Source organism: Octopus bimaculoides, chromosome 8 (genome assembly GCF_046866305.1).
Source record: "Octopus bimaculoides isolate indiv1 chromosome 8, ASM4686630v1, whole genome shotgun sequence".
NCBI classification, from domain to species: Eukaryota; Metazoa; Mollusca; class Cephalopoda; order Octopoda; family Octopodidae; genus Octopus; species Octopus bimaculoides.
In genome coordinates this window covers 9,507,509-9,519,051 of record NC_142935.1, presented here as the reverse complement: position 1 = coordinate 9,519,051, position 11,543 = coordinate 9,507,509, and the positions used below count along the sequence as shown (strand labels likewise).

At 36.7% G+C, this 11,543-nt stretch overlaps 1 protein-coding gene across 1 annotated transcript in view; it reads left to right on the top strand.

The window, feature by feature from the left end:
- The first annotated feature begins 206 nt into the window (after positions 1-206).
- The window catches only part of LOC106875758 (mitochondrial enolase superfamily member 1-like), a 17,013-nt gene continuing 5,676 nt past the window's right edge, over positions 207-11,543 (top strand). Inside the window, exons 1-8 of the mRNA XM_089356063.1 lie at positions 207-472; positions 4,488-4,590; positions 6,027-6,142; positions 6,814-6,900; positions 7,474-7,500; positions 8,698-8,738; positions 9,406-9,437; positions 10,156-10,194. Of these exons, the coding sequence (XP_089212189.1) occupies positions 392-472; positions 4,488-4,590; positions 6,027-6,142; positions 6,814-6,900; positions 7,474-7,500; positions 8,698-8,738; positions 9,406-9,437; positions 10,156-10,194 (526 nt within the window). The 5' untranslated portion in view covers positions 207-391. The remainder of the gene's footprint in view (positions 473-4,487; positions 4,591-6,026; positions 6,143-6,813; positions 6,901-7,473; positions 7,501-8,697; positions 8,739-9,405; positions 9,438-10,155; positions 10,195-11,543) is intronic.

Here is an 11,543-nt window from a genome sequence, read left to right as displayed (position 1 = left end):
ACAGGAAGATACATATAGCCATAGCTTCTGTTGTAGGTTGGTAAAACATGTTGGAAAACTAACAACTACACTAGAAACAGTTCATCTTTTAACAAAGCCACTGGTGACCACTTCCAAATGGAAAAATATCAATGGCCTTCAACTTCAATAATTAACCAATCACAGATAAGATCTTACCACCTTTTTTTTTTGTTATTAATACTGTAACACATGACAAAGGATGAAAATTAACCTTTGGGTTATAAATGATAATGATATCCAAGATAATTATTCTCGTTTGTTAAATAATCTTTATAAAAATAGAAGCACAATTTAGGTCAGACATTTAGAGAATAAATTTGACGAGAAAACCATTCGAGACATTGTTTCTCTTAGTTTATATGAATACAAAATGGAAGCAACAATCACTGGATATTCTTTACATGATGTTAGATTCCCCACTTCTCTTGGAATGCATGGTTCTGATGCAATGGTAAGTATTTTATTTGGTATTCCACCATGAAAATATTTCATAATCTTCAGTTAGAATGTTATTTTGATAGAAATATCTTTTTAAACAGTCTCCTTAATTTGATATTCAATGTAAGTTTCTGTTGTTCTGGAATTCAACAAGGAATCACAGAAATAACCAATATTAATTTCTATATTTAAAAAAGAATTCTTTAGATCTCAGAATGTTAAGGTTTATGAAATGCTGGTCAGTTTTGCCCACTGTGCCAATATATACAAACTTCACAACTACAAAAACTGTAAACCACAGCAAAACTTATAAAAAGAAAAAGAAAAATTCCAAAAAAAAAATAAATGAAGAATTCAGAAATTCAAAAATTCAACAATGCAAACATTAGTATATATATATATATATATATATATATATATATATATATATATATATCATCATCATCATCATCGTTTAACGTCCGCTTTCCATGCTAGCATGGGTTGGACGATTTGACTGAGGACCGGTGAAACCGGATGGCAACACCAGGCTCCAATCTAAATTTGGCAGAGTTTCTACAGCTGGATGCCCTTCCCAACACCAACCACTCATATATATATGCAATTGCAGTGTGGAAGGTGTTTATAAGCCATTTAAGAAACACACAAAAGCCGTTAGATTCACTTCAACATTTAAATTAAATTTGTGTCAAAATATTTTCGTCGCTTTTAGACCGCGACCTGTTCACTGACAAAATTCCGAGATGCAGCACAGAATTTTGTCAGTGAACAGGTCATGGTCTCAAAGTGACGAAAATATTTTGGCAAATTAAATTTAAATGTTGATGTGAATCTAACAGTTTTTTGTGTATTTCTTAAATGGCTTATAAACACCTTCCACACTGCAATTGTTTTCGTTCCAGGTCACTTGCTATGCAAGTAAATCTCTGCAATATATATATATATACACACACACACACACTATCATTTTTCTATCAGTAATTCAAAATAGAACAAGGTGAATTGGTTCTTTTCAAGACCAAGTTCAGCACTCTCATTGATTGTTAGTAGTAGTAAATACATTTGACCTTTGCTGACCCCAAGGAGTGTGAGGCTTCTTTTGTCTCCTTATCACACAGGAATTCAAAGGCCCTTTGTTAATCTCCTCCTCACCATCTGCTGAATCTTTTTATAGACCTGTAGAATTTAGTTTATTCACCAAGCTGCTTCTCTTCCTCCTACTATTCCCTTCAACCCTCACATATTTAAGATTATCTCAAGTACAAGACAAAAGTCAAAACTAAACAACATTTAATAATACCACACAGTAGTAGTAGTAGCAAAGGCCGTAGATTTAAATAAGTAACAGTTATACTGTCGCCATGGCTACAAAAGTTAGCAACACCTATACAGATCAAGGTACTATTGGTGACAACTAATGATAAGGAATGCTGTAATGGCAAGGTTAAAGTAACTGTACAGGTATTAATGGCAGAAGCAACAACCATCTCTACATCTGCCACAATACAAGGCTTAATACTAATATTTTAATCTAGTACAAATATGTCTAACGAAGCAAAAAGGAAACTACAACGGTATACCAAATTGCTTGTCCTATGGTTAATCTGAAAGTGTGTCCCCCAAGGGAGAGCCAGTCTGGGGTCGAAAAGTTATCCACTGGCACAAGCCTGGATGGTCACTTGAATGGGAACTGCCCCAACTCGAGCTCTCCAAGTCCACCACCACACTCACCACAGAAAGAAATATGTAAGGGGATCAAATGGGCCCAAGAAGAGTATACAGAAGTAATATACACCTATTACTATGCATTAGGCAGGCCATCTGAAGAGAAACACATCACGCACACTTATTAAATATGGAGGACAGGAAATCAAGACAGCAGACTATATTTGGATGAAAACAAGTTAGCAAATGTTTGGAAGGATATCTTCAGAAATAAAAGACTCACAGATAGTGAAATAATTGCAGTCAAGCACGCAGAGGAAAATGATTTAAGTATCAGACAGCAAGGAAATGAAGAACTAGATGAAGAGTCTCAATCAAAAGACTGCCATCTGACCAGACACACAAACGTCTGGAGAAATAAGTTGTAATGAACCTGATAAAGATAGCGAGGAGGAAAGTGGTAAAGAAACAATATTTGAAGACTACACATTTACTGAAGAACACAGAGAGTCTATGATAGAACTGAAGCAGAAAATCCTGAATAAGCTTGCAGTTGTAAGACATACCAATATGCATGATAGAGAACCACTTCACAAGTTCTCAAATACAATCCAAAATAGAAAATAAATTAAAATTGGAAACTATGTAACAAAGGAAATAATACAAGAACTAAAACCAGATCTCATTGAATTAAACGAAATTATTTACGCAGCTGCTAAGACAGTTAAAACTAGTTGTATGGATCGTAAAAAACAAAAAAATACAAACCTGAGACGAATTCCAAACTGGAAAAAGAGATTGAAATAATGAGAGGTGAAATATCAATATTGAATTAATTAATCTGTGGAAACAATTTAAAAACCAGAAAAAGAAGAAAGATGAAGAGAAAACATAGATTCTCACCAAGAGAAGAACTGCTTTCAGCAAAAGAAACACTGCAACAAAAAGTCCAAACAAAAGCTCAAAGAATACGAAGATTTGAGAAGCGAAACAAGTTTTACAAGCAAAATAAGCTGTTCACATTGAATGCGAAAACATTCTACAGAGAAATAGGGAAGGAAAAATAACCGTTGGAGACCTCACTCTCATGGAAGAAGATGAAAACTTTTGAAAAAATATGTGGAGTGATGAAAAGACTTACAATGAAAATGCAGACCAGATTAGACGCACAGAAGAATCCTAGCAAAACTTACCAAAACAAGCACGGAAAGACATCACAACAGCAGACCTAAGGATGACACTCACGAAGGCTCATAAGTGGAAATCTCCTGGTAATGGCAGGGTGTTAAATTTCTGGCTCGCCTCGCACCCGTGCACGCATGAAAAGGTAGTCCAGTTATTCAATGAAATTATGAGAGATCCTACGAAAACACCTGATTGGTTAGCAAGAGGTATTACTTAACTACTGCCGAAGAATAACGAAATCATATTTCTTGAAAAAAAAAATCGGCCCATAAAATGTCTATTTACCACTTATAAAATTTTAACATCCATCCTCGTGGAGAAAACATACAAATTTATGGAAAAGAACGATATTTTCCCTCACTGAACCAAAAGGATGCCAACGAGACTCATATGGATGCAAAGCCAATTCTTAATCAATCTCATGATACTTGAGAACTGTCATAACAAACGCAGAAATCTCACTTCTGCGTGGGTTGATTATAAAAAGGCCTTAGACAGCATGCCACACTCATGGATCTTGAATAATAATAATAATAATAATAATAATAATAATAATAATAACAAGAGCGCTCAGAGAGCACGAACCTCCACCAACGCAACACCAACATCTTCTCAACGATTAGCTGGAGATGATTTTTAAAATGAGAATATCTGAAATAAACTTGACTGCTCTCTCACAAACAAGAACACTAAAAATGAACCCGACCACTCTCAGAAATTAAATAAAAAAACAGAAAAAATAATCCAGAATCTTTGTTCAGTACCCAATTGATCCCAAAATCTAATCAATTCGTGCCAGTCACGAAGCCAAATATCCCTGAAAGTTTCATCCAAATCCATCCAGTGGTCTTTGAGATATTTTGTCTATGGACAAAGAAACAAGGTGGAAGTAGTAATAATAATAATCCTTTCAACTATAGGTACAAGGCCTGAAATTTTTGGGGAAGAGGGCCAGTTGATTAGATCGATCCCAGTACGCAACTGGTACTTAATTTATTGACCCCGAATGAAAGGCAAAATCGACTTCGGCAGAATTTGAACTCAGAACGTAGCGATGGGTGAAATACTACTAAGCATTCCATCCAGCATAGTAACGGTTCTGCCAACTCACCGCCATAATGATGATGATGATGATGATGATGATGAAATTTAATTATTTTTGTATGTTTCTTTTTCAGAACAAGCAGCCTGATTATTCTTGCAGTTACATCATTTTAAAGACGGACGGAGAATTCGAGGGACATGGTTTCACTTTCACCGTTGGACGGGGAAATGAAATAGGTAAAGGAAGATTATTGTTGTTGCTGTTGTTGTTGTTGTCTCGAGCAGAGAAAGAGGTTATCTCATCCCTGCTCCTATGATATCCCTCTGGAAGTATTTTCTCCAGGAAACTGACATTTCCAGATACTAGATCTCAGGACTCAGGGCTGGATATTAGAGATCTGAACACAGCAATGCAGAACCGTGTAGTGTGAAAAGGGATTGTCAATGGAGTTCCGACCAACCATAGGCTGGTTGAAGGATGATGATGATATCATTATTGGTGTTGGGGTGTCCTTCCTGTTTCCTCAAGGCATCTCTGATAAAAGATGTGCCTGCAAACACCTTTCCATCTGGCATAACTAGGACCAGAAGGTTGCCCAGATGACTGAATTTTCCACATCTTCACCTTTTAAATTATCATAACTTCTTATAAAACTCATGTAAAACTCTCTCTCTATACATCAATGACAGAACATCGTAGAAATGAGAGAAATAGCAAGAAATAAAAATATAATTTAAGTAAAGATTGTTTTATGAACCTAATAGAATACAGGTAATGTAAATACAGTGAAAAAAAAAAAAGAAACTGTACTGTACTTTGAGAAGCAAAATCTACTTTAGATACAGTAGAAACCGTTCTTCAAACCTTCCATGCTTCCTGAAATTCACCAACCATGCACCTGACGTCCCCTATCACTTTTTTGTCCGGTTTGCACACGTGCGGCTTCGCTTCCGGCGTCGCTGTCGCTACTGCCGGTTCGCGGGAAACAAACGAGGCAGGTGTCGTCAGGCGTCACCGTTCGTAGCGCATCCACCTCCAGGTCGTTTCGGCCCGCACGGTTCCTCCGAGGGTGCTCTTCGCCGAGTGTCCGAGGCGGCCGATACGTTCACTGTATAAAAATTAGTGCTCAGAGCGAGCCCCACCGGCTTGCTTACGAAAAGCATGGAATGATGGAAAAAGGCCTCATCTGCGCGTCATCCGTTGGTATCCGTTCACGACAAGGCAATGATCGAAGGGAGCGATCGGGGCCACTCGTATTGCGACGTTAGAGGTGAAATTCTTGCACTTTTGGCTACTTTTTCTGATTAGTTGTAGTGCAGCACCTGAGCACTGTATACAATAAGTTCATCATCATTTAAGGTCCGGTTTCCATGCTGGCATGGGTTGAACAGTTTTACAGGTCCAGGTTCCAATTGTCTCTGCTCCAGGTCACCTTTGATAAACATAGTTTATTGAGTGATTAACTGAGCAAGAAATCAACCAATCAATTAATCAGTTGGTTAAATAGTTAACCAATTAACAAATTTTAAAAGAACTGAAATAGAACCAGTACATGTATTTATTATCAGCCAAATAACCCTCCCAAGGTGCAGCAAAATGATTTTCTTGATATTATGTTATATAGTTCTGTGCAATTATAAATTCACTGATATTTCTGCTACTTTTTGCCCAGTCTGTTGTGCTGTTAAGTCTCTCAGTAAACTTGTTGTTGGTACCAAAATCAAAGATATTTACAAAGACTTTGGAATGTTCTGGAGACAATTGACCAGTGACGACCAAATGCGATGGGTGTGTATTTTATTTTTTAATGAATATTATTTTCCTGTTTACATACCATTAATTTTCCTTTTAAAGGAATTTTATAAATTAATTGTACAGTCCAATTAAGAATGATTTACATAACATAGTATATTGTGCTGAGTCAAAAAGTTTTTCAAAATTTTGGTAACTTATTTGCTTTTGCAAGACCAGTGACTGATGGTCGCTTTGTAGTCTTCTATATATTGTGAGCTTGTGAAGGCGCAATGGCCCAGTGGTTAGGGCAGCGGACTTGAGGTCATAGGATCGCGGTTTCGATTCCCAGACCGGGCGTTGTGAGTGTTTATTGAGCGAAAACACCTAAAGCTCCACGAGGCTCCGGCAGGGGATGGTGGCGAACCCTGCTATACTCTTTCACCACAACTTTCTCTCACTCTTACTTCCTGTTTCTGTTGTGCCTGTAATTCAAAGGGTCAGCCTTGTCACACTGTGTCACGCTGAATATCCCCAAGAACTACGTTAAGGGTACACGTGTCTGTGGAGTGCTCACTTGCATGTTAATTTCATGAGCAGGCTGTTCCGTTGTTCGGATCAACTGGAACCCTCGATGTTGTTTTTGATGGAGTGCCAACAACAACGAACCCACTGCCTGAAGAACACAAGAAATGAATTGAATATTAACTTAAACCATTCCATTGCAGATTGGTCCTGAAAAAGGTGTGATTCACTTGGCAACTGCTGCCATTGTTAATGCTCTGTGGGACTTGTGGGCCAAAATTGAAGGAAAGGTAAGACAAAATAATAATAATGGTTTTTATTTTCTCCTGCATCATTCTGTATATTCTACCAGTAACTGAGAAATATCTCCTGGTCACAAATGGTCAGTCTTTGGGCTATATACACAGGAGGATTTGAACTCAGTACCATGAGGTAATTAGATACATCTGAGGGTTTGCTATATGGACTTTGTAGAGTAATGGACAAAATGTATTGTGGTATTTAGTTACATCCCTTCACATTCTGAATCCAAGTTCTGCTGGGGTTATTTTTAACTTTTTATTGTTATGGAGATCAATAGAATAAACTAGACAACTATTAAAAACTGTAGCAGCAGCAGCAGCAGCAGCAGCAGCAGTAGTAGTAGTAGTAGTAGCAGTAGTAGTAGTAGTAGTAGTAGCAGCAGCAGCAGCAGCAATATTAGTGGTAGTAGTAAGGCAGCAGCAGCAGTAGTATGTTGCAGCAGTGTCTGATGTTTTATTATTTTATGCAGTTTTATCAATTTTTATGTTTTGATGTGATCTTTTACTATTTTCTAAAAATTTGTTTGCTGATTTCTTTAATTTATTTTTTTTAATTTCCAGCCTTTATGGAAACTTTTGGTTGATATGGTAAGTGAAACTCATATATAAACACTTGAAATACTCTTAATTGAATGTTGATCGTTAATTTGGAGTATTTTACTTGATAATTCATTAACAAAGTGATCAAATTATTTCACAGTAAATCAAATTTTATTAAATATTAAGAACAAAATATGTAGGGTGATGTCAATAAATGAAATCAAAGAGAAAAGATATGGTATCACCATATATACATTGCCTAATGCCTCTATAATATTTTAGGAAAGCTTCCCCTTATCAAATATAAACTTGAAAGTAACAGAAAAGTCCAGTGGAAAAGTGTTGACTGGCAGACTGGTGCAAAACTTCAAGAAAATAACATTAGTCAATTAGTCAATATATACATTAGTCAATATATACATTAGTCAATATACATTCAATTTAAGGTAGCAAGCTTAGCAGTATTTCATCTGTCTTCACGTTCTGAGTTCAAATTCTGCCGAGGTTGACTTTGCCTTTCATCCTTTCGGGATTGATAAATCGAGTACCAGTTGCATGCTGGGGTTGATCTAATTCATTGTCCCCCTCCCCCAAAATTTCAGGCCTTGTTCCTAGAGTACAAAAGAATGTACATTCAATTTGGGTATATTTTTTCAGTTATTTTCTTCTTCTTCCTTCAATTAAATCATATAGTAGAGGCACATATCTTAGTGGTTAGGGTGTTGGACTCATGATCCTATGACTGGTTTCAATTCCTGGACCAGCTTGCTCGTGAAATTAATGTACAAGTGGCTGAGTACACTATAGACACGTGTGCCCTTAATGTAGTTCTCAGGGTGATTCAGCATGACACAGAATGTGATAAGGCTGGCCTTTTGAAATACAGGTACTGCTCATTTTTACCAGCTGAGTGGACTGAAGCAACGTGAAATAAAGAGTCTTGCTCAAGGACACAACATGTCACCAGAAATTGAATTCATAACCTTACGATTGTGAGCAGAATGCCCCAACCACTAAGCCATGCACCTTCCATTTGCCATTATTCTGCTGAAATTGAAATTAACATGAAATTTTGATGGCAGTTTTCAAACAAGGAATATGTGTCATAGGACAAGGGGCAGTTTCAGACACTATCAAAAGGGTTATATTTTATATAACAGAAAGATTTCAATTTAGCTAATTGCTTCGTCAATTTATTTATTATCATATTAAAGGTTTTATTTTACCATTTCTTGTTTCTCACAGGATCCACAGCAACTTGTCTCTGTTATCGATTTTAGATATATGTAAGTTTATTTCTTGAATTGTTTTATCAAATCTTGATTCTAAACCATCTTTTAAATCATTTTATCATAAACATTCCATTAGGAATTAAAGGAACAGGCCATTAGGAATTAAGAGAATTAAGGGAATTAAGGGACCTGGCCATTAATTTTATTCACTTTATCTTTAATAGTATGCAATGGATTCTCGTCCAAGCATGTGGCTGGTTGCAAGCACATGCTATGGAAAAGACCCAAAAAAGGCTGAAAACCATCTTGCTGTCTGAAACTGTGTTCCTGCTGTTTGCTATTGGATAAGATATATTCATAAGAGATGTTGTTTCAGGACAAATACCACAGTAGCTGGCCTTTCAATGGTGTATATAATTTAAGTATGATACATAGATGGCTATTTTAATTTAATATTGTCCCAATTACATATACTGGATTTAAATTTATTTAGTTATACATGAGAAAATTAGAACTTAGTAAATTTATCACACTAACCATCTTCTTTCTAATTAAAAATTTGCAATCAAAAAGTAATTAACCAGTTGAAGTCAGCCATATTGCACAAAATGTTGTTGATGTTGTTATGGATGATGTTGATAGTAATTGTGTTCTAGTGATTTGATAAAGATATATAACTTTTAATGAATTTTGATAATTAAATCATTTTTATAATTTTCAGAAAAGATGTCTTAACACCAGAGGAAGCTGTTGGTTCGTTTATTTTCAAGACTAATAACATTTAAGTACCACTTGGATATTAGGGTTGATGAAATTGACTGCACCCCTTCCACCAAAATTTCAGGCCTGTGCTTATAATAAAAAGGACTATTATTATTATTATTATTATTATTATTATTATTAGATAGAGAGATGAGTTCTTAATTTTTGTATACGATTGCCAAATTCCATCACTAAGGTAAACATAGCTGACGTAATCCATCACTACAGCCAGCTCAATGACAAAAGTTAAGAACTCATCTCTCTATCTATTACATTTCTGCTGAGTTTCCAGTCCTCTCTATAAACTATTATTATTATTATTAATTATTGCCTTTGCACAGCTTGAGATATCCTATGGTGTCAGCTGAACTGAGGAAACACCTCTTATTTTTCGAGTACCTTCCGGAGTATTCGAGTGGTTCCAAGCAGTGCTGTTTTCTGAAAGTGCTCTACCCTTATTGCAGCCCCTTCCTTAGCACACAACCTACTTCTGATCATGTTTTTACTCTGTAACATTTTTCTTAATTTTTTTCTGGAACAATTGAATCACAAGATTAGATTCAGCATGAAAAAAATTACATTGAAAAACTAATTTGAAAATTTTCACTTAATTTCAAAATTTCAATAATTGTGAATGAAACAGAAAAGATTTGAGCTGACCACTGGTCATTGAGATTTTCCAATAATTACTTCTGCTTTCATAACTTAGAACTCCTTCAAAAGATGAAGAAAGGAAAAGAAGAAAGAGGTGAGACATATTCTGCTCATATTCACATCCATTTGTTCACACATATGCCCCCCTCTCCCTATCTCTCTCTCTTTCTTCCTCTCTCACACACATTCTCTCTCTCACACATTCTCTTTCTTACACACACACACACACACACAATCTCTCTCTCTTTCTCTTTCACACACTCTCTCTCTCTTTCACACTCTCTCTCACACACATGCACACACAGTCTCTCTCCCTCTCTCACACATACACATTCTCTCTCACTCACACACACACTCTCTCTTTCTCACACACATACACACACACTCTCTCTCTCTCTCCCTCTCTCACATACACACATATTCTCTCTCTCTCACATACACACTCTTTCTCACAAACACACACACACACAAACACACACACACACAAACACACACACACACAAACACACACACACACAAACACACACTTCTCTCTCTCTCTCGCAGACATACACACACACACACACTCTCTCTCCTTCTCTCACACATACACATTCTTTCTCCCTCTCTCTCTCACACTCTCTTTCTCACTCATACACACACTCTCTCCCCTTCTCTCACACACACATACATTCTATCTCTCTTTCTGACATACATACATAACTCTCTCTCTCTCTCCCTCTCTCACACACACATTCTCTCTCTCTCTCTTTCTCACACACACACACACACACACTCTCTCTCTTTTTCACACACATACACTCTCTCTCTCCTCTCACAAACACATTCTATCTCTCTCACACACAATCTCTCTTTCTCACACACACACACATATCCTCTCTCCCTCCCTCTCTTCCTCCCCCCTCCCCCTCTCACTCACACATACAATGTGAAACAATGTTCTTTACCCAAGAACACTGTGTACTGCCCAAGCCAGGAATTAAGGCCACAACTTCCCAATAAAGAATCTAAGGACCTGAAATATAAAAAAGCAACAGACAACACAATCTTAGAATTACAACACAATGAACTTAGAACTCCCAATATCATATTGAATTATAAGAGTTGTTAGCATGCCAGGCAAAATGATTAGTGCCATTTTTGTCTGTCTATCTACGTTCTGAGTTCAAATCCCATTGAGAGCAACTTTGTCTTTTATCCTTTAAAATATGTACCAGTTATGCATTGGGGTCAACAGAATTGACCCCAGTGTATGACTCTCTGAAATTGCTAGCCTCATGCCAAAAGTTGAAATGAGCGTTACTCTTTTACTTGTTTCAGTCATTTGACTGCGGCCATGCTGGAGCACTGCCTTTTTTTAGTAGGACAAATCGACCCCAGGACTTACTCATTGCAAGCCTAGTACTTATTCTATCGGTCTCTTTTGCCAAATCGCTAAGTTAT